The sequence below is a fragment of the Leptinotarsa decemlineata genome, unplaced genomic scaffold (assembly GCF_025532065.1).
Source record: "Leptinotarsa decemlineata unplaced genomic scaffold, Ldec_3_MD MMD2_tig00026354_RagTag_RagTag, whole genome shotgun sequence".
Taxonomy (NCBI): domain Eukaryota; kingdom Metazoa; phylum Arthropoda; class Insecta; order Coleoptera; family Chrysomelidae; genus Leptinotarsa; species Leptinotarsa decemlineata.
Window position 1 is genome coordinate 17,547,979 of NW_027412702.1, and position 24,470 is coordinate 17,572,448.

Below are 24,470 nucleotides of genomic sequence, written 5' to 3' on the forward strand. Positions count from 1 at the left end.
TGATTCCATGAAGATTCCAAATGGGTTTCTCAAAGTTGTTCAACCTCTCCCACCAGTCGAATAAAGATTTCAACAGTTTTTCAAATGGATATATTCTATATTTTCTAATGAAGGTTACTTTCAATTGATACAGATAGGTACAGAATAAGTTATTCACGAAATAAGAAATAGGCAAAAAATAAACGACACTAAAACTACTTTTTAATAAATAAGGTGACGTAAATATTTCAACATTCTATCTAACCATTTTTTATTGTTTGAAGATATATTTTGCCATTTTTGTTTTTCATTTAACGACAACTGCTCAGAGGATGAAATGCGTTGAGAATGTATTTCACAATTTATTGCAAGAAGAAAATAGAGCGAGAATACAGATATTTAGGACGTGTGAGGGTTGCACCAAAGCAAGATAGAACTACATTTTTCGAAAATATTCAACAAGACTTATTTTTGTCTATCAACAAAAGTCCATTGTTGAAAATTCATACTGTATAGTGTGGGCACTACATGAAAGGATCTGATTGTGAAAGTTTTCGATAATAAAAAACACACTTTTATCGTTAACGTAGAAGAGCCACACATTTTCTTGAAAATAAAATTTGCTAAAGTACAAGTTGGGAGTCGGAATTTAATAAAATTTCTGTGGAATTATACAAAACCTAAGTATATACTAACAGACCTGGTAATATCCGTGACCCTAAAGATTTAATTGAGCAAGAAATATAGAACATTACACCCGCGCTATGCAACGTAACATCAGAGACCAATTTAATGTCCGAGCTAGGTCATTTTTTAGCGGTCAGAGGAGAACAAACACTTGGAACATTTACTGTGACCCTTGAGATATATTTTTTCCAGTATCGTTTGCTTATCCTCTGAGTGGATAAACTATAGCCTTTGAGAGGAAAAAAGTTGGCGGCATAGTCGCTTAACCGACAATTTCACCGGCAGATCTTCCATATAATTGAAATTTGGTTATATCAGGCACTTTTATTCTTGTCCAACAATAGAAGCTGTTCATCTTTTTTTGGCAACAGGTTATAGTTCACACAAAGGTTCCGTAATAATAAATGGCTTTAACATATTTCTTATTCATTGAGAGGTTTTCACTAAACACTTTACAAAATCGTAACACGTGTTATATTATACAATAGCTTATTCTTCAGACGTGTTCAGTAAAAAGAGAGAGAATTGAAATTCAGATCATGATTAGTGTTGGCGATATGATACGTTAAACATCCTTTCATAAAATACACTCAGTTGAAATTTGAAACCTCTGGCCTAACATGAATTTGTTAAAAACATTTTTCCCACACCTGAACAAGAATACTGTCTCATACGATTAGCGAAACACGCATCGAGTGAGTATTTTTGTTCTGGTGCGTAAAAGGTTTATTCAATAAATGCACTCAGATCGGTAACTTATCTATTGTAAATAAAATAAGCGATACTGAGGAAGCAAGATATATACTTTTCATCAAGATGTAGTTGAAGAGCCAAGCTGTAAAGTGCGGGGATTCTCAAGGAATTTTATTATTGCAAGTCTTCAGTAGCCAACATTTTCAAAAAAGTGAAATGCTATCCTTGTAAAGTACATCTCGTCCAGAAAGGATGATTTTGACTGAAGAACTGCTTACTATATCAATGCCTCTCCACCCAACTGCGGGTCGTACGATATGACTACTACTAAAACTACTTCAAACTGGAAGTCGCATCTAGCTGTCTTAGTGTCCCAGTTAAATAAAACTTGTCTCGATGCCAAAAGCCAGTACTACGTTATTTCTATATCTATTGTGAAGTTGTGAAACTCATCAGTATCTCAAGAACTGCATTGTTACATACTTTGGGATTCCCAGACAATCTTTGAGCTAATAAGGAAGAGTTCAATCGTTGCATCCACGAATCGATCTATATAGTATCATACGGAAGCGCAGAAGGGCCACATATTTTTATCATTTGTTTCTTGGAAATTACGACTTAGAATCTCGAAATTTCGACTGTTATCTCCAAATTTCGACTTTAATCTCAAAATTTCGACTTTCATCTCGAAATTTCGACTTCAATCTCGTAATTTCGAAATTACGACTTTAAACTCGAAATTTCGACTTTAATCTCGAAAATTCGACTTTTATCTCGAAATTTCGACTTTAATCTCGTAATTTCGACTTTTATCTCGAAATTTCGACTTTAATCTCATAATTTCGAAACTACGACTTCAAACTCGAAATTTCGAGATAAAAGTCGAAATTTCGAGATAAAAGTCGAAATTTCGAGATTAAAGGCGAAATTTTGAGATTAAAGTCGAAATTTCGAGTTTGAAGTCATAATTTCGAAATTACGAGATTAAAGTCGAAATTTCGAGATAAATGTCGAAATTTTGAGATTAAAGTCGAAATTTCGAGATAAAAGTCGAAATTTCCAAGAAATAAATAATAAAAATATGTGGCCCTTCTGCGCTTCCGTAGTATCATGAGGTCTATGGCAGATCGAAACAGCGCTGTTTGGTAATGGATGTAATTTAATGCAATGCTTTGTTTCTACTATCATCTAGGCACGTGAATACAGTGAAAACTGCAGAGAGAAAGAGACAGACAGACATAAAGATATTTTGCAAAGTTCTCTTTTGGTTAAAGTCGAAGGTTGGCTACTATTTGAAATTATCAGGCTTTCCTGTAACGGGTTTAGGCAAAACATACACCTTCTTAGTCTTACAACATAGTATGTAAACTCGACTAATAAGCCTATAACGTTGAATAACATTTATAACTAATATAACTAAGAGCTTAGGTCAAAATGAAATGTTATGATTGTTTCAAATTTGTATCTCAGAAATGACAGTTTTATTAATTTTTTGTTAATATGGAAATATTTTCAGTAGTACAGTTGAATATCTACCTATGTAATGAAGAATGATTGTGGTCAGCAGTGGTCATTTTAACATATGCATAAACCGTTCACTGTTCCTATCTGTTTAAAATCTGTTTTTCCGTTAATCAGCTGCCGCCCCCATACGAACGACAACTCTCAGAAGTTAAGAAACTTGTGCGAGCTAAGGACTAACGAGGTCTTACCTTTTAACGTGTGATTCCTATGTACCTATATTCTTAATTATTGGTTTTTGGGTATAGTTCTTAGGAAGGTATTGTTGTATAAACTTATAAACCCGCTATCACATCGCTTGTATATTCACACACGTCAAGTGCTTTTTCAGTTAATGCTAATTTTGGCTAGATAATTCCAAAATTGTTCACAGAACACAAATACGCAAAAAAACAGTTGATCAGAGTATATGTCAAAAAGGTAGACAAGTAGACATATGACATAACCTCAAAAATATATTTTCTAAAGAAATACATGAATATCTATAAATATTTGAAAAGGTATAACAAGTGCATACATTTTGGCTGCTATGAGTTTTTTGCTTAATGCTCTGAAAGGTTTCGTGCACAGAATGCTCCAATTACTGTCCTTTGGTAAAAAACAAATTTCGAATTCTCTAAGCATATTTGTGAAAAGTGGTGGAAATACCCTCACTGTGGAACTGGATCCAACGTGGGATATTAAAAATCTCAAGGAAATAGTTGCCAAACAGCTTGGATTAGAACCAGATGAGGTCAAAATAATTTTTGCTGGAAAAGAATTGGGAAACAATATCAAGATATCGGTAAGTCAACTGAGTCACTTGGATAACTTTTTAGAAAAGAATTTCTTGGTTTAGGACTGCGATTTGGGCCAACAAAGCATTTTACATGCTGTGAAAATTCAGACTAGAGCTAAAACTGTGTTTCCAGAACCATGCAGTAGTCTCATCGAGGAAAGTGAGGATCAAGGCAGCAAACCATTATGTGAAACTTTAAGTGATACAATGTTTTCTAATGAAGACAACTCAAAAAGTAGTTCAAATCTTGACGCAGATACTCAAATTTCTGAGGAAGGTATGATTAAATTATCTACATATCAAGTATTGTTTATACTTGACAGACTCATCACAAAAAATCAAAAACATTTGTATAAGTGGAGATGATGAAATACCATCATCTTCAATAAAAGAAAATGTTCACTGTTCCTTTTCAAATTCAAAGACACACTTGTTGAAAAACATATTTTTGATAAATATAACATAAGAACCTAGAAATGATGATTGTTCAATTCAAAGACTGAATGTAACAGAAAATAGGCTAGACTATATTTCGATAAAACGGTTCAGGAAACTACCTGATATGATTTTCTTGTAACTTGTATTGTCTGATTCATATCCGAATAATAAGTAAGAGTTGGAACAATTTCTTCACATTTTATATTAAAGGATTGTATAACAGAATTTTTGGAAATTGAATGATACTTGATGAAAATCCATATCAAAACTTGCCAATTCATTTTATAGTGATTTTCACTACAATGGGTTTATGAAACCCCTTTTCACAAGCAGAACTCAGATTGAGGAAGCTATTGACGCTTTGCAGTTTTGTATACCTTTAGTGGGGAAAATCTTTCTGTAATGTGAGTTTTGTTGGACATCTTCCAAAATTTTTGGGATTTGAGGATACCATTCAAAAAATACATTTTGATACATTGAAGTTTTGAGTTGAAATAAGTTGAATGCAAAGTTTCATCTCGAGGAATTTTTTTTCTTTTTGAAATTCGTAGCATAGAACTGAGTTAAAGTCGTTGATGCAGTATCTTAGGTTACTTTTCAATATCTACTTTTCAGGTACCAACAAAAGAAAAGTTCATTTTTATGTCTTTTGTCCAACTTGCAAAGCCCTTAAATCAGGAAAACTGCGAGTGAGATGCCATTTTTGCAAAAGTGGTGCATTCACGGTGCATTCCGATCCCCAGAAATGGAGCGATGTTCTAGAACAAAAACAAATTACAGGCTTGTGCGAAAATAGTTCAGAATTATGTGCTGATGTAAGTTTTTAATTTCAAGATGAAAATCCTTCAATATCTCAATCCTATATACTTCAGGTATTGAATAATCGAGAACCTACGTTTGCAGAATTCTATTTCAAATGTTCAGAACATACATCTTTAGGAGAACAAGATCAGGCAGTGCCATTATATTTAATAAGACCTAATCTACAAGATGTACCTTGTTTAGCTTGTGCAGATGTGAGGCAAGTTTATCATTAAAAAATACTCCATGTGTTACTAATATATTTGCAATTCTATTTTTAGTGATCCTGTAGTTGTATTTCCTTGCACTGAGGGCCATGTTACTTGTTTAGATTGCTTTCGGCAATACTGCACTACAAAACTCATGGAGAGACAGTTCTGGCAGCACCCCGAATATGGTTATACTTTGGCATGCCCTGCTGGTTGCCCCGATTCATTTATCAAAGAAATTCACCACTTTAGATTACTCACTGATGTTCAAGTGAGAAACATTTTTATGTAAATGTTTTTTTAGCATTGCTGTTCCATACATTTTTCAATTGCTATTGGTTTTAATTTAGAATATAGCAATATTAATTTTTTACATACTACTTTATTGTCTTCCAATGTTTTATACCACTTTCATTTGTAACTTACGTTACTGCAGTACAATAAAAGATTAATTCTCATTTTCACTCGTATCACACACTAATTTATTGAAATATTCGAAATGTGTTTATAAATACATCATGGTATTATCAAGAACTGTTTGTTCAACCAAATATAAGGATATTGAAATTAAATTATTTAATACACTCAATTGAAGTAAACTTTTTTATGTGGAACTGAATGTTCAGTTTTTATTTAAAAAAAAGTGTTTATTGATTACCTGATGATAATATGAAAAATAAGTATTTATTGTAATAGTTTTTTTTTCAGTATGCCCAATACCAACGTTTTGGAACAGAGGAATTTGTCCTCAGATCTGGAGGGGTACTCTGTCCCCAACCTGGTTGTGGTATGGGAATTTTAGCTGATCCAGAATGTACGAAAATTACTTGTATTAGTGGATGTGGGGTATGTGCTTCATTTTTTAAGGAAACATTACCCTGAAAATATTAATACATCAACAAGGAAGTTTTAGAATTAGAAAGTAAATTCACTCAGGAACTATTTAAAAAGAAGAAAGTCAATCAACATTGTATAATCATTTTACACTTTACAAATTTTGTGATTTTAGTATGTCTTCTGTCGAAATTGTCTGCAAGGTTATCACATTGGAGAATGCAGAGATGCTGATAATGAAAATAATATAAACTCAGAAGGCTGCTCTTACAGTGTTGATCCAGCTAGAGCTTCTGAAGCCCGATGGGATGAAGCTTCAAAAGTTGCGATAAAAGTTTTGACCAAGCCTTGCCCGCAATGTAGGACTCCTACTGAGAGAGATGGTGAGTTGTTGGCAATGTTTTTTGGTAAGAGCATAATGTGCAAATTTTTCTTTCTAGCGGATCAAAAGTAATAATGAAATTAGGTTTTAAAATATTTTTTTTTTCAATATTGAACTTCTCCAGCATTGATTTTCATAATGAAATTTCAAAGTAAAATTAATTAGAGACAAATTACTAGGTATTGAGGTGAGCAACCCTATCAGGCACATGAGAAGATTTTTGTAATGACAATTTGAAGACTCAATCTTGATACTTTTGAATCACTTAGTATTTCAGACAAATTACTTTCCCATGTTGAAAAAACATACTTGAAATCATCACATACGAAGAATAATTTTGTTGATTCTCATGAAACTCCACATTTTTAGGAAGAATTTTTTATAGGAAAATTAAATGTAAAATAAAATTAAGAAAAAAAACTGATGCCTTGGTTTCATTAGCATTAAATTCTACTTGATCTCGTATACTGGCAGCAGATATGCAGATCTTGAAATTTCCATATAACACATGCTGTAGAATTCACTCAAGGCACTGGCACCACGACTACATTCAGTATATTTATATACTGAATATATGTAAAGAAACTGTACAGGTTTTCAACTCATGAGTATGTTATTTCTCACAGGCTAATGCTTTGCTGCAGGTAGAAAACGGACGCAACATTTATAGTTTCACAATATACAACCACAAGAGTTGAAAAATATACAAAATGTTTGATAACTCAAAAGAGAATGTTAAAAATTATGAAAAAGAATGGAGACAAAATGGTTCCTTGGGAAACGACCTTGTGGTAAAGGTATCCAAAAGATAACGACAATGGTTACTTGCAAGGAACGATTTTTAAGATAGCCACAAACAAAAATGATCTGGTCAATCATTACATTAAATGATTAGTAAAACATGGGTTAGATGCCTTTGAAATATCAAAAACAAACTGTGACTGTAATTCTCAATTGCATTACTCCAAAGATGGGTCACATAAAAGAAAGTTCTTGGTTTATCTTTATTTACAGAAATCATACTCGTATTAATTTTGCTCAAGTTGATTTAAATTTTTTTCTCGATTTTCAATATCACTAATAAGTGAAGCAACTGGTCTATAGTTATTTGCAAGATTTTTTTGCACATTTTGAATTTCGGTTAAACTCTAGTGTTGTGTTCAATACTTTCTCAGTTTGTTGAAACAATGTTCAATATTTTACCTTAAAAACTTTCATCTGCAGTAAAATTTATTAAAACATTTTTTCGTTAAAATATTATCTAACTTATTTATAGCATCAACTGACTGAAGATTACAGATAATTAAAACTTGATAGTGAACAGCTTTACTGACTTACTGATTTTTCGAACATTTCCACCATTTCACACTATTTTTTAATATCACAGGTGGCTGTATGCATATGGTTTGCACCCGAGCTGGATGTGCATTTCACTGGTGTTGGGTATGTCAAACTCCCTGGACGAGAGATTGCATGGGAAGTCATTGGTTTGGTTAATAGTTTTCTCAGTGATAAGGAAAAAAATGTGATATTTTGTTATGAATTGGAATTTAATTGTTTTATAGCTTATGTGTTTATTCAAAGGTATTACTTGCTGACTTCATTTCTGTTCTTATATTCATAGTGAATATTTTTTCTGGATATCACCAAATATATTGTGAATTCAAATTTGATTTATTTGATAATAAAAATTACACAAAATATAAAATCTTGAAGCAAGCAAAATAAAGCTAATTTATTACATTAAACTATATACATAACTTGAGAAATAATTCTGATTTTTCATTTATTGATTTTACCACTATAACCCTTTTGTTCCCTTAGTTGCCTTAAAGCAATGCCATAAGATTTTTTCTTCATTTTAAAAAATTATTCTTATAAAATGTCCCTAGTACCACACTATTGATTAAAAAATGTTTATGTATCTTTTTTAATGAGTACAAGCATACTGAATTTCAATTAAATGCAACTTCCAATGAGACTTGTAGTACCAAACGTTTCGGCTGCCACTGTGGAAGACATCATCAGTGATATATTGGTTGACGAAGGTTAGGTTAGTCTTGGCAACGACAGTCAGTCAAATATTTTATGGATTTTCATCAAGTATCGTCCAATTCCATTACCTATGTATTAGGGGATGATATCAAATATCTTTCATCTTTATAATTGATTTGAAATACATTCAGAAAGAATTGGATGAGAAATAAAAAAGTATACAAAAACGCAGCATAACTAATTTATTATCTTTATATTAGGGGTTGCAAGATATAAAACAACTTTTCTGATAAATTTTATCACCAACGTCATTCTTCGAAAAAACTTAAAAATAATTAGACAAATCTAAAAAGAGCACCCTGCTGGAATTATTCGTTTCGAGAGATTTATTACTGTACGCCATTTGAAAACTGACTATGAAAGAATCCAAAGAGTTCCTTTTTACCATTGCTACTATAGGATTCAGCAATTCTTCTAACGAAACCTTTTCAGAAATCTTCAATGTATGTTAAGTACCTTTTAAGGTTTTTGTTTTTAGATTTTAGCATATTTTGTATCTTTGACCAACTGAAAACAAGAAAATTTTCTCACAAGTTGAAGAAACAAATCAATCAAAAATTTGCAAATATTGCTCCCTGACTAAGAAAATTCCTGAAAATTGCTTGCTGATGTCAGCCAAGACATTTCGTTTTGCCAATTTGACACTTTCAAAATTACATAAAATGTCTAAAAAACCTGTAAATGTAATTTCAGACCTAGTCACGTCTAGTTTAGTAGTTAAACCCATAAAGGTCCAAGAGAAACCCAAAATCAACACTTTCCAATGCAGTTCTTCGGAAAATAGGTTGAAAATTTCAAGCAAAGGTTTCAAAGAGAAAATCGTAAACAAAGTACGGTCGTGGAGTAGTAGGGATAAATATTTCCTCAATGAACCAATTCAGGTAGAAACCAGGTTGCCCGATTCAACAAGACACCAAGATTTTGAAAACGAATCTATGGAAAATTTACCTCATTCAAACCTTACACGTGCCAGAGACAGTTTAGAAAGCTTACATGAAAGGAACACACCTAGCGAGGACTGGAGGCCAAGGTGTAGTTCTTCCGTACCTAAATCATTATCGAAGAATGCCCCTGAATCACCCAAGTCATCCCCTGATACTTCCAAGACAGCAAAAACTTTGTTTTGGGATCCTTTCGATAAGAGAGGTAGAAAAAATAGGAAAGAGTTCAGTAGGAAGAAAAAGAAAAACCCAACTACAGAAATACCTAAACAAGAAAGTTCGTCAATTCCCCTTGAGGGAAAGTCTTGTTTGACAAAGCCAAATGAAAAAGTGGAAAACAACATTGAAGACTTTGAAACAGTAGAAGAAGAGCACTCCTATAAATATAAATATTTCCCAAAGAATAGTAAATCTGTTGTGTTTACCAATGAGGTATTTGTAGTTTATTTCCATGAAAATGATGTCGTTTATGAGTCAAAGGAGCCTCTGAAGAAGGATGTTGATCAACAAGAACGAAACAAAGAAATGAGGCAAGGGCATATAATAAAAACCCAGGAAAAATATAACTTGTGCCTCTACTGACTGGTACAACGAAATTTGTAACGTACAGAAATTTTGTAAATGACAATATATGTGTTACAGAGTCTCACAAATGTGTTTGTTTTAATTATAAGTCATGCAGTTGAAGTTTTATCGATATTTCAATTCACCCATTGAGTTTTTCAGGCGTCAAGCTTTTTCGAGGGATAGTCTAACTGAAATTTATTTTCGAGTCTAACTAAAAATACTATAACAACCAAGTGACAATCAACATTTGTTTCATAACAAATGCTTTTGTGTTGAACATATAAAAAGTCAATTCTTGGTCAGTTTTCAACAATTCTGATTAGAAAAATTACTCATATGCCTGACAACTTGATGAATTGCTGCATTAAGAAAGGTAAGTGATCAATTTAATACTTACGAAGTTTTCAAGGAACAGTTGAAATTTTTGACAAAAATTATCATTTGTACATTCAAATGATCAACAGGAACAGTTCCATATCATTTGAAAATTGTACTTCTATGAAAGCCATAAATATATAAAAGATACCAATGGTGTTGTTTTAAGCAAAGTAAATGAGTTAAAAAACAGATCTCCAAATTCACTTAGAGCAATTCAGGATTCATGCACCAATTTCAAGTCATATGTGTCCATTTTAGTCACAAAAATTCATGTTATTTAGTTATCACTACTGGGAACACCCCTCTTTCATATTGATACTTTATACATGTATAAGAAAATATATGCTTGTACATGAATATTGCCTCTGAAAACAATGAATCCATCCAGTTATAATTTCTTAAGACCTGTGACTTAAGACTGGGTGCACGAATCTACCTTAAAAAAAGCATACTTTGAAGATTTCCAAGAGATAAGTGAAAACAGAATGAATATGCAAGATTAACAGAGTTCACTTTCCTGTTTAAGTTGCCGTTCAAGAATTTAAGAATCATTTATTCCACAATGATGAAAAGTATCCTTCGACATGCTTTCGTAATTCAGCATGCAAATTCAAAAAGTACATAAACTGGAATCTTATAAAATCCACCTAGGAAAATTATGAATTATCTATGACTGTTTTCATTCGTGTTTTGCCACATAATTTTCTTGGTTAATTTTACTGTCATAATTGACTAATGACAAATGCATATTTGGAGACTTCTTATAGCGCTTTCCATTGCTAGAGCTAGTGCATTTATTTTTTATTGATGTATCAAGAAATACAGGACAGAGATACACCGAAGGTTTTACCAATGAAAATCGCTATTGAATACATCGGTGACGGTGTGGTCACTTGGGCCGCTTTTCCGTGACCAATTTATCAAAAACTCTCGACCTACGGCACTCTTTGAAAAAAATTATAGAGAGATCCAATAAATTTCAGCATTCCGGTCACATAAGTATTGAGCACACCTCTAGTGGTTGACAATACCATGTTAGCATGTGTTAAAGAATTTTTTACATTATGGTCCATAAGTTGAAGATAGACAGATTTCGATTCTTGCACCATCTATAAAAACGTGTAGAGTTTTTCACAAAATAAACCCGAATCGGTTGAAAATACTAGGCTTTCGATGCATCTTGATCAGATGGATTCATTGATCTATTCGAAATGTTAGTGAGCCATGGTTGAGTGAGTCACATTACGTTCCTTAACTATTTCGGGGACGTGAACACACACACAGAATGCATTTATTCATATATTTTATCTATGCGCACATATTCACTTCATCAAATTTATAGAAGCAGTATGTTACATACGAAATAACCTCATAATTTTCACTACTTAGAAAATCATTTGATATGGTACCTATATCATAAAATTCTTATGAATATATTATACAATGTAGGTATCGCATGTTCTGTAAACGGTTGGTTCCAAAATGATATGTGAAGTGCTTTGTGATCCTGATAAAATTTTATCATAGCTAAAATATCAATTATCATTAAAGTATGAAAAATAGCCATTCTTGTTTACACTAAAGGTCCCAAACAGTGCATCACATCAGAAAAAATGTTTATCTATAAGTATGAAATCTTTTAAGAAAGCTATCGTATAGCGAAACACATGTTGCGGCTGTTGCGGTTTTGTAAACTGTCCAGTGAAAATCCCACAATGGACTGTTACCCCGGTTACCTGTATAAGTCAAACATCTGCCAAGTTTTTAGGGCTTCACATAGATGAAAATTCTTCGCGGTGTGAACATACTGAAATGTAACACAAACACATATCTCTCATAATTGAAATACTTGAAAAAAAAAAGTTTAAAAATGTATTTATGTCTACAGTATTCGATATCAGTTTGGGAAGCAGCATCGCATTCTTTATTCATGCCTCTGAAAATACTGTAGAACGAAGTTATAAGATATATTTCTATATCAGAGTATGAGAAACCAACTATTGATTTATACAATCAAAAAAATCATGTTGAACATAAATATTAATGTGGGCAAATTTCAAATTTGCACATTTATTCTTTATCTATCTAAGACATTGAAAGAATCTTAGGATTGCTAGTATCAAGTTGAGTATTAGTAAACACTCGAGTTATCGGAGTGATTTTGAATCATATGATAATTTTCCAAATCCTTAGAAAATATTAGCAAAATGAAAATCCAAAAAAATTTTGAAAAATATTTTTTTCATTTTAAATATTATACACATTTTAGAAAACTAGTCAAAGTTTCTTTCGTTTTTTGCTTTTTCTTCTCCTAGTATAAACATTGTGTGTTTTTCGTTATAGATGATAATTGTGAAATTAGTAATATTATAAACTGAAAAACTTTTCAATTTTAGTTCATATAATTTCGAACAAGAAGAATGTGGAATAACATCTGAAACAATTAATACAGTAACCTTATTTCCCAATTTGAAAATTTTCATTTACTTTCAAGATTATCCAATATTACATTTTGAGACTTTTGTGGATATACCTAAACCTAAAATATGTGTATCTTAACAAGATACTGATGATTGAAATCCTTGACGATAAGACTCGACAAAAACTAAGGAACATATCAATGAAATCGATATAAAATTTATGTACATCTGAATTTCAATAATTCCTATGTATTTAAACGGGTTTCAAACGAAGTCATCGCTGTGACGTCACCATCCCGATGATTTAGCAAGATGACAGCCACAATTGAGAAGCTTAGCGATCCTATCGATGTGTAGTGTTCTTCTGCAGATAGCTATTCTATGGTTGTTTGGGTCTCTTTTGCCAACATGAAAAGAGAAAATTTTCTAAATCTGAATTTGATTCAAAATGGCTCGAACAAAATTATACCGTATAAGAATTATTTTCCTAAATGGTAAGTAATTATGTAATATTTTCAATGCAATATTGTACATTATACAAAAATTCAATATAATCTAGGAGGCCACTATGTGTAATCTTTATCTTCGATCCTCACTTGTTTCATTCCCCATCTTCTGCACTTTATTTGATTGTCAAATATTGAAGTTGAGGTTTACCTACTTCAATGAAGAATTCTTTGAGAATTGGACGAAATGGATACTAGTTTTACTTTATAAATGTGAAAAGGTATTTATTTTCATTTCATAATTTGCTGCATTTGCCTAACTAGACACTGAAAACTCATGTTGTTATTAGTAGCTTTTATGTTTATGTACCTACTTATAACTTGTTCTGTTAAAAAAATACTGGCTAGTTTAATTATCAACTTTAATAATAGAGAAGATAATTCAAATAGTGAAAACAGAAATGAAATTTCTCCAATAATTACCTGTACATTGGAAAAAAATATGTAGCTACAGTCAAGTTTGTGGGATCACAAATCATGATACACAAGAGATGATTATAGGTTCATTTCACTCAAACACCCCTCAATTTTTCAATCGTTATCTCATCTTAATTCTGAGTTTCAGTGTGATTATGGTTCATATTTTGTCAACAAGAATTATCGTAAACTTTCTGCTGTTTCCGCCCTCGATTTCAGATGTTTTGCTATTGTAAGAACTTCAACTTGCAATGGAATTTGTATGTAGTTTTTTTCGAACTTTAGAAATTATTGAACATGTAAATTCATACCTTGTTGAGTTGTTTCTCAATGGGAATTGTACGCCAATAAGTAAGAACTCGTTAATTTTTAGCTTGCACAAGATTCTACTTTTGAGAGTTGTTGTTCGTAGAGGGGCGACAGCTGGTTAATTTTTGAGGTCCGTTGGCTCTGTATGAACAGAAGTTTTATGATGGCTCACAGAAAATAATCTAGGTGGTTGAAGTCGGGCGACCTTGGTGATTATTGTTGTAATTCCTCGCGACCACCATGAAAAACTCATTTGATAATGTATGTGTAATAAACCGTGAAACATGTCAAGTTTAGTTTTCAACTAACCCGACTAGTTTTCAACTGACCCGACTAGAACCGTCGGGTCAAACGTTTCAAATGGACATAGTAGTCGAGTAAAACCTTATGTGAAAGTAACATTTGAAACATCACAAAGATAAGCATTTTTTTTAAATTTTAGATTTAATTTTGATCCAGAAAGTGAAACTGAACATAAAAATTCATTTTTTCAATTGTCCGAACCATGGCACCATTAACTTGCATACAATGGAATTAACGAGTCCACGTTTTCTACAGTTTCCTTCTCAACTTCCAGAAGAATATTAATTTATATAAGCCAACATTTCCCGACATTTTCTTCTCGTGAATTATTTACAGTATTAGGCTGCATCTCGTAGACTTGATTTGAACCATCTCAATTGAAAAAAGTCCAGTGTAGTCAAATCAGGGGATCTGGGTGGCCATTCTGTAGAAATTCTTTCAACCCATCGTAAACTCATCATCAAGGAATGCTGGAAATGATTAGAGAATTGAACGAAGATGATAACGACAGAAGGGATGAATTTTGTGAGATCCTCTCAGAATGTCCCAACAGTAATCAACCATAATAACATGTTTTGTGGGTGACAGTCTTTAATCTGAATGAGCAAGTTATTGTTGTATCGATTAATTGCAAGGAGAGATTCTATTGAATGACCCCCAAGATCCTCCGATTTGACTTCACTGAATTTTTCCCAAGGGGGCGATTTAATTAAAAAATCTACGAGACGCAGCCAACTACTGTATATAATTTATGTGAAGAAATTACTAGGACTACTTACACCTGATATTTTTCAGTGTGTAAGGGAGAAAACAGAAGCTCGTTTATACTATTGTATGTATGTTAAGGGTGCTTAGATCGAACATTTGATGAAATGAATTTTTTCGTTTAGTTTCACTTTCTAGTTCGAAATTAAATACAAAACTTGAAAAAGCAACTTATTTTTCTTACATTACTGATCGTTGTAATTGAAAATGTTACAGGGTTCGATACATAATGGAAAGGTGTCAGTTTTAACTATCAGGGGAGATGGCTGATAATTGATTGAAAATTATACTTTTCTAAAATTGATTCAGGCATTTAACATAAGGTGCATATATACCTATCCATTTGAGTTGTCTCACTAGAGTTAGGATCTAGTTACTATCTTTTTTTTGGTCCCTTGGGAGCTGTCTGACTTGTCCATTTAGTCCAGGTCTCCAGAAAACACTGCAGCCTCTTGGGCTTATTGTGTTTATTCTCCCATCTTCTCATGACAACCATTACATCAGTCTCGTTCCCTGTACTAGTTTGTACAGGTTCCGTATTGGATGTTCGTCATATTCTTCTGGGCGTAATTTTGTACGTCTATATATTGCCTGCCTCCTGTGATTCAGTGCCTCATATTCGCATAAGATGTGTAGAACTGTTTCTATCCCTTCGTTGCATAATCTGCAGCTGAGGTCTCCGTTGTACAGCCCCGTTTTATTCAGGTGTCCTCTAAGCGGACAATGGCCGGTTAGTAACCTTGTAATTATTCTGAGCCGATCCCTACTATATAAAAGTAGTTCTTCGGTTATTTTCTCGGACGGTTCCATAATGAAGGTTCTACTGTGTTTATTGCCAGCTACTCTTGTCCAGCAATCTGTATGCTTCTTATTGGTCCATGTCCTAATCTGGTTTCTTACCAATGATTTTGGTACCCCCAGAGGTGGTTCAGGACCTATATATGAAGTTGATGATCCGTGTCTAGCGCATTCATCAGCTTTATCATTACCTGTGATTTCTAAATGCCCTGGCACCCAGTACAAAGTTAATTTGTTCCGGTTTGTAAGTTCATTCAGTTCTTCATGTTATTCCCAGACCAGTTTTGATGTCACCTTCGGGTTTGTCAGAGCCCCTAGTGCGCTCTTGCTGTCTGTTAAAATATTGATCGGCTCAGTTCTTTGAGGTCTCAATTTAATAAGCTTTGCACACTGCAAGATAGCATACACTTCCGCCTGAAAGACGGATGTGTATAGTCCTAGCGGATAACTATAGTTTAAATTTCTATCCGCTCGGTATATTTCAGCTCCCGTTCCATGTTTGGTCTTCGATCCATCTGTATACCAGGTGTTTTTTCCAAACATGTTTTCGGAACGACTAATGGTCGTCCACTCTTTAAGGCTTATGGTTTTGGCCGTGAAGTTTGTTGTGTTAAAGGTGTATTTCGGAGTCATGTGGTCCGTGCACATATTCAATATGTGCTCCTCCACATGTTCCGAAATTTCTGTTCGGTCCGATCTTTTGTAGTTCGGTGAGTTTTCCAGCCTGAATTGTCCATCCTGGCCTGGCCTCCCCCATTATCACAAAGTGTAAAGGAGGTAGATTCATTAGTGTCTCCAATGTATCTGTTGGGGTAGTTCTCATTGCTACCGTCATTCCCAAACATGCAAGTCTTTGCACCTTGCCAAGTTCGTTCATAGCGGTCGCCTGCTTCATCTTTGGCCACCAGACCAGAGATACGTATGTTATCATGGGTTTAACCACCATCCTGTATAGCCAATATACCTACCATGTCTGGTTTTAGCCCCCATGTTACTATCATAATCATAATATAAATGTAACCTATGAATTTCTGTACTCGCATTCATGGAAAGTTTCAATATTATTTATGTTTGAATACTCGATTCCTTTGGTTCAACTTTATCAGGACAGTGACAATGACTGAAATTGTGAGAGTCATGTATGATTCAAGAATAATGACAGCTAGATATCAATTTCATAGCTGTCAGTTTTATTGTTGTTGGGAATAAGCGTAACATCGCTGTAAAACTCTGTTTTGGTGGCCTAGTCCAGTGGAAATCAAGAAGATTTTGGCATGACGGTTTTTTTATGTCTTACAGATAGAAGTCTGCAACAAATGTTGCCGATGACTAGCCTCCCCTCAAGAGTTATTTGAGTGAGAGAAGTTTCTCTTGTCTGAAAAGGGTAAAAAATTACGACCTTGAGCTAAGGAAAACGGAACGCCTTTGCTCTTTGTTGCATAGAGTCAGAATTTATGAACAAGATTACTTAAAACGATATCACCGATAATTTTGCCAACAGAAAATATTGCAATGAACTTTTATAACTTGACTGAGTTAATGTTCCCAACTATTCGAAAGCGCAATAAAAAAATTTATTCATCATTTATTTACCAAATGCACTTTATTGTGTGAGTAGAAAACATTACGCGCTCGTAAATGGTTGATCTTTGATTAGCTCAAAATATACCTAATATACCTAAAATTTCAACGAAATTGTTGGATTCTCAAAATAATGTAGGGGATGACAATTGTGGAGACAAGGGCGGCAAAAATTGTACAGCCTACACTTTGAAAATTTCTAAATCCGCCATTGGCCTAGTCTTCAGATTTTTCATCATTTTATTGGTTTATAGGAAATGCTTTCTTATAGTTCAAAAGTTATCGATACATTCAGATTGGAAAAATAGCAACACCGTAATTGAGTGAAAAAATCCCATGGAGTTTTGTTCCCACGCATTCCCCATTTTCTGTAGATCGGGTGGAATGTTCACGATATTTTTTAATTTTCCTTTTTCAGAGACAGAAGAAAGAGTTGCCGAATACAACAAACAGATTTCCTTGAAACCGAGAATTCCCCGACCTCCGAATGCGTTCATGATTTACGCCAATGAGAACAGGAAGATCATGTCGCAACAGTTTCCAGCGGATTCCAACAAGGAAATCAGCAAGAAGTTGGGGAGCACTTGGAAAAATTTGAACCCAGAGGAGAAGATGAAATATTTTGACAAGGCTCGGGCTGTTGATATGGAACACAAGAGGAAGTATCCAGGTGAGTCGTAGATGTTACTTTGAAATCAATGTTTGCTTCATTAGACTAGTCTTTGAATGGACGAAATTACACAGAGAGAATTACTCATCAAGGGTTATTAGGAACTAGCGACCCGCCCTGGCTCCGCACGGGTGCAATGCTGATACTAAAAATAAATTCACCCATCGGAAATTTAAGGATATGGAGAAACAGTAATGAAAAGATAACTTTGTTTTATGGACGCGCCTTTTTCTCCACGGCTGGAGCCCCAGTTGGAATTATTAATATACTTTCTTATTGCTCATCTACAACATAAAACGAACCTACATATAAAATTTCAGCCTCCGAAAATATAGCGGTACGGAGAAACAGTGATGAAAAGATAATTTTTATATGTACATTCGACCCTTCTATCCCCAAGGGTGGCGCCTCAGTTGAAATATTAAAAAATCCTTTCCTACTGCGCATCTCAGACCTGAGAAGCACCTATAATACTGAATTTTAGCTTCCTAGGACTTACCACTAGGGAGAAACCGAGATGAATGAGTGAGTGTTAAGTGTGTGACTTTCGCATTTATAAGTATAGAATTTACTCAGATATCCTGTAATATCCAATTTATGTTCAATTGTATTTCTATATATGAATAGACGTCCAAAATCTATTGAATACTTCACTCACACCATAAAAAAATACTGTTTCTCAACGCATATCACCTCCTGATGATGTGAACTTGGCAAGCGAAACGCTCGTCAAGAGAGTATTTTCGTGGAAAATGGTTTTTAATATTTTCATTCAACGCCAGAGCTTGCAATTTTACCTATCAGCACGAACTTTTTCGATGTGTTTATCTTTTATTTTCTGCATATCAAGCTTACTAGAGTGATACTAAATAGCATTTTTACTATTTCAGTAACTTCCTTTCAGAAATTTATACAATTTTTAGAATTTTTGCTTTGATTTCATATTTCATTGTTGCCATGTTTTCTATCATTTCCAAGGTTAGAAATTAACTGATGTTATTTCAGTTTTTCCAGAAGCAATTCCTAACTTGTCATATACCAGTAATACTTACTTTTTTCGTACTGCAAGTTTTTCTTTCTCAAAATCATGAATAATCCAAAGTTGTATAACAAAAATAATAGTCAAAATGTTCAATAGCTAAAATTTTGAACCTGACAAGTGATAAAATGGTGTAGACTTTCATGACCGGAGATTACTTTGTCAAAACTATTTTCCGAATTTGTTGGCCGTGGTTTGCAGGATTTTTATTCTTGTTATTTTTTTTTCGACTTCGGCATTATCGTAGGCGATGAAGCAACGGACGAAGTGCTTTAGTTCTTCTCCAAGTAGATGTATCATTAGTTTGGGTCTCTAGTTTCACTGAATTGGTAGTGGCAGAACCTTCATTCCTATTGGTTGAATTGAATGACGTGATAAGTGTGCTTTTGAGTGCAGGTAGCCAAATTTTTATCGATGTTAATTTCCTTTTCCTCGCAGATAGAATCGTTCCTGAATTTCTATCGTTCTCCTATATGACCTTGGATAGTAGCTCTTAGTTCGATCGGGGACTTGGGTCACTTCAAATGTGATAACGTGGGTATCTTTTCTAAGTGCATGTTTCTCTATCCTACTGATTGGTCGGAGGGGTTGCCTTTTCTCTTGAGTTCAGAGACTTCAGAGAGTTCAGACCAGCTAGACTTGTCATCGTGGTTCCAATGCAGACCGAACTACAGCTACACGGGATATGATTGACCCTAATGTTGCTCTGGGGTCCTCAGCTGACCTTAGACCCTCTCTGATGAATTTAGTTGATCTGATAAGTTTTTACAGAATCTTTCTTATAGTATATTCCAGAAGGCGATTGTTTCTGCTCTGACGACAAATAGAAAACTTCGTCCGCTACCTCATCGTCTTTGACCATGTCTACCGCATTCTTCAATGAAACGTTAGACATAAAACTTGCAGACCTCGGCCAACGATTCCGAAAAATAGCTTTGACACTACTTGAAGAGTGTTCGAAGTTTCTCTGACGACCGCTGTCTTGTCTAGAACTCTGTTAACATGATGATTAGAACTATTTCATATCTCGCGATAAAACCCTCCCTATCGATCTTGCGTCATTCCTCCTTGAATAATTGATTGGAAATTATTTCGCAAATCCTCAAACTGCAAAGCGTCATGTTCGTTTTCTCGCAATACCGGCGTACTCCACGTCGAGTTTATCGAATTAAAATCGCAGCATTTCCTTACCTCCGGTACTCGGTTCATATTCATGAGTATCGAGTATGAGGGCATAGGTGCTTTCGAATAAGCAATCTAAGCAGAAGTTGGTAGCATGGAAGGACGCGGCTCGGCGTCATCGATATCGGTGCTGGTGTGTCGATGTTGGATCAGAAGTGGGATAACCGAGTTGCCACATTGTGCATCGATAACTTCGACGGGAGCGCAATATTGATATGTATGAAATGCATGACTACCAACTTACTGGTAACATTCGTTGAATGATTGAGACTCAAGTAGGTAATAGAGTGCTGATTTTTGAGGTTTTTCAGAAAGTCACTTTTGCTAATGAAAACTCGTAAAATGATACTTTCATTTCATGACAGATACTTTATATATTTTTATTTAATTCCAGCGATTTTTGCGTTGTGATCAAAAATATTTGGATGGCTCATATTGGCTTTATGTTTTTCACTCCATTGGATTTATGTGATGATTCTCAGAACAATGATCACTTATGGTGCAAAGGCCTGGTGGCCAAAGGCAAACAGGCTTATCTGGCCATCAGTGGTGTCATCAGTACCACACCGTCAGCGTCCATGTAGATCCTTCTAGAACTACCTCATCTCCACATTTTTCTGGAGAGAGAGGCATATAGACTTGTGCACATTGCCAATTGCACAAATCAATTGAATGCAGAGTGCAACAGACTGTTGGTTGACACTGGAAGTCACAGCATTCTGGAAATGACCTCTGACTTCATGTATCCAACTGTCAACTACGAACTGCTTTATATAGTACAGAAGACTTGATCTTCCGGGAGAAGGAAATATTAAAAGCAAATAGTTGTTGGTTCACAGATGGATTAAACACACCTTCCCAGGACAGAGATATCAACCTGCCTAGGAACCTATGCGACTGTATTTCAAGCGGAAATTTGCGCTATTGAATTGCGTGCGGAGAGATTGGAAGAATCCAACCTCATATACAAGTCACTAAAAATATTCTCGTACAGGCAAGAGGGATTTGGAAGCTCTTGGATCCTACTGAGCACCGTCTAAATTGGTAGCAAATTGTCAAAAACGACTCTCCTCTAAGACTTAACACATTGTCTGTGGTCTGGATTTCTGGCCATACTGGTCTGGAAGGCAATGAGGCTGCTGACTCTTTTGCAGAGGAGGGTGCTGCAAGCAGTTTCATCGGGCCAGAACCTGTCATTGGTATCGCTTTAGGCTTTGCCAAACAAAGAGTGAACACCTGGATGGCAAGAAGATTTATGGACTTTAGGCAGAATCTGCCAAGATTTCAAGGCGTAGTTCATCCCTACGACTACAGTCGTAGGGATGAACTACGATGTCTAACAGGCCTTCTTACAGGTCACTGTCATTTGAATCATCATATGCAGAAACTCGACTGTCGGAAGACAGTGTGTGTCGCCTCTGTTTGGAAAATGATGAAACAGCAGCTGTTTTTCGTGCATTTACATCAACGTATATTGTTGAATTTTTAGTTCCTTCAAAATGAAGAATGTGGCAACGCCGTATTTTACCTATAAAAGATCTCGCGTTTCCGTAAATTGACTTACTTTGCAGACCTTTTAGGCGTCGTTTCCTCGTTCATTTGAATAACCCGCGACCAGCGACGAAATTGTTGCAAATCAATTGGAACCTTCGATCGGAATCCTTCCCCTCCTGTCTACGTAGTTTTAGTGAGACCTGAAGTTTCCGTCCTCCCGATGCAGAGTATAGTTATTTTGAAAGTTTCTATGTGATCCAAGCGGCTTTATCTAAAATTTATCTGTATTTCATCAGTTCGGACTTCCATTGTCTAATATATTATAAATTGATTTGAAAACCCTGAAAAAACAATTAAAAAATTTTATTAAACAAAAAACTGAAATTACAAAGAAATAACATACAAGCAACAACCAAACAAATAAAAATTGAAATATTAATAAAAGCTGAAAAATTAAAAATCATTATTAACAAAAAAATGAAAAATAAAAATTAAAAGATTTCAAACCAAGGTATGTTACGACGTTTCGATTGTCAGTATCCGCAGTCATCTTCGGGTGATAACTGGACTTATTCCTCCGAGATCTGACTATTTATAGGTCGCTCGAGTGCTTTCACCTATCACCCCTTTACTTTTTCCGCTTCATTGATTTTTAGCGGGAGATGACCATTTGGCGGGGATTGGTCTTTTTTGCTTGATTAGAGGTTTCCATATGTTACGTATCTCTACGCTAGTTTGACTAAATGCGTTGTTGGACAAAATATACGCGGCTTCTTTGAATTTTCTCCTAAACCAGTGTTCCTCTTCGTGGATGATTTCAGCTTGAGCCCACTTGATGTTATGTTGATGAGTCCAAACGTGCTCTGCTATTCCAGATTTGCTGGTTTCTCCTCGATGTGTGTTTCTTGTGCTCAGCAATGCGAACTTTCAATAGCCTCCTAGTTTCACCGATGTATGATTCTCCGCACTCGCAGGGTACCCGGTAAATGCAATTCTTGGAATCGCATCCGCGTTTGGTGGCCTGGTTTCTGTAAGGCTGCTACGAATAGTGTTCCCAGATCTGAAGCAGGTCCTGATGTTGTACTTGGACCCAATCCTTTTTATCCTTTCCGATAATCCTCTGATGTAGGGATGTACAAGTGCTGGTTGTGGCGGCTTCTCTTCCTTGTGTCAACCACCTTCAAACAAACGTAAAATGTATCTGTAGATGTATCTCAAGATGGAGTAGTAGAAAGCCAAAAACTTTCTTTCCCAAAAATTAATCACTCCTAAAAAATATAACCCCTTCAATTGAACTTCATTTACTTAGGCAAAAACATTGATGGACCTATAAATAGGTGCACATTCAACCAAATAATTTCAGGTTTCTTGTTCCATTAAAGGGGCACTAAAGTAAATAAAAAATAGAACAGCAGACACTGCTGAAACAACTGAAGCACCAAGAAAAGTAGAAAGATAAGAGACTTTCCTGAAAACTTAGAGCAATGAAGAGAAAAGAAATGAAGCCATGAAAGAAAAAAAATCAAAAATCAATTAGACGAAATGAATTCGTAGTGTCAGTATTCCAGAAACAAAGGACTATTAAAGTTGTCAAATTTTTATTGGCAGAGTAATAGTCCAGAACGAGTTGTGAAAGATCGATGAACAGAAGTGTTAAATACAATTAGACGGATAGGAAGAGGTGAACAAAAAATTAGTACCAACCAACTGACATCCCTTCGACACAGTTCATAACTGTTTCAACAAAGATCGCAATACCGACAGCAGCAACTTGCGACTCAAGAAAACCCCAGAAGGAAAAGGCTAACGGGGTCAAATCGCACGAAATCGTTGGCCAGTTCAAATCACCTCCAAGTGAGAATATCATGCCCTCAAATCGCTCGTGCAGAATATCGAATGTGGAATGAGCAATGAGCTGTGTGGCACGTAGCGCCGTCCTGTTGAAACCACATGAAATTTAGGCCACAAAAGTTTATAATTATCGACCTCAAAGAAATATGTATACATGATGTGGAATTGGCCGCGGTGGTAGTGCGCCCGACTCACGATCGGAAGACCGTGGGTTCGATTCCTGCCTCGACCAGATATTTTTCTCGAGAGAATTTATCCGGTTGAAGCTGGGATGATTCTGCAACCGTGTTAGGACAGTTCGTGTGTTATCAATTTGTTGATTCCGTTTTATACAGGGATAGTCATAGCAGATTGAAGTTTTGTTTAATTTTTGAAGGTAGCGGAAGGCAGACTCCCTTCTTTCGTCGGACATATACTCGGTGTTTAGTGTGCGATAGACATATACCGTTAACAGTATTATAAAAATCCCACAAGCAAGCACGTAATATTTTGTGTATGTACTTATTAGTATCATTATTTAATGCTACGAAAATAACAATTGACTTATGGTAGCGATAATATATGTACATACACCGTGTTAGGAATCACACGTTAAAAGGTAAGACCTCGTTAGTCCTTAGCTCGCACAAGTTTCTCAACTTCTGAGAGTTGTCGTTCGTATGGGGACGACAGCTGATTAACGGAAAAACAGACAGATTTTAAACAGATGATGACGTCGCCAGCCCAACACCCACACCAGACAGTGACTATTTCGGGATGCCATGGACGCTCTTGGATCTCACGTGGATTGGTATCGTCCCAAATTAGACAATTTTGTATGTTCACGAAACCATTCATCTAGAAATGGGCTGAAAATGATTTTTCGATGAAAA

General features: G+C 34.9%; 3 protein-coding genes across 6 annotated transcripts in view; all 3 read left to right on the forward strand.

Moving 5' to 3' along the window:
• Positions 1–3,277: 3,277 nt before the first annotated feature.
• Positions 3,278–7,995, forward strand: park (E3 ubiquitin-protein ligase parkin). Of its 2 annotated transcripts, none has more exons than XM_074184214.1 (8): positions 3,278–3,664; positions 3,719–3,935; positions 4,712–4,911; positions 4,969–5,117; positions 5,179–5,377; positions 5,803–5,952; positions 6,116–6,323; positions 7,710–7,995. In XM_074184214.1, exons 1-8 carry the CDS (start codon positions 3,410–3,412, stop codon positions 7,817–7,819), a joined length of 1,488 nt encoding a protein of 495 aa, XP_074040315.1. In that variant the 5' UTR covers positions 3,278–3,409; the 3' UTR covers positions 7,820–7,995. The 2 variants fall into 2 exon arrangements, with proteins under 2 accessions (XP_074040315.1, XP_023030053.2); XM_023174285.2 differs by having other exon boundaries at positions 3,279–3,664; positions 5,815–5,952.
• A 947-nt stretch (positions 7,996–8,942) lies between these two features.
• Positions 8,943–9,971, forward strand: LOC111517985 (uncharacterized). Its single transcript, XM_023174288.2, has one exon. It carries the CDS (start codon positions 8,986–8,988, stop codon positions 9,898–9,900), a length of 915 nt encoding a protein of 304 aa, XP_023030056.1. The 5' UTR covers positions 8,943–8,985; the 3' UTR covers positions 9,901–9,971.
• Positions 9,972–10,070: 99 nt separating this feature from the next.
• The window catches only part of LOC111517984 (uncharacterized), a 159,224-nt gene continuing 144,824 nt past the window's right edge, over positions 10,071–24,470 (forward strand). For 2 of the 3 annotated variants that reach the window (XM_074184210.1, XM_074184211.1), the window contains exons 1-2: positions 10,071–10,258; positions 17,781–18,032. In XM_074184210.1, coding sequence (XP_074040311.1) covers positions 10,222–10,258; positions 17,781–18,032 — 289 coding nt within the window. In that variant the 5' untranslated portion in view covers positions 10,071–10,221. Of the gene's footprint in view, positions 10,259–13,261; positions 13,411–17,780; positions 18,033–24,470 lie in introns of those variants that run through there. The other variant, XM_074184213.1, reaches the window with a different exon arrangement.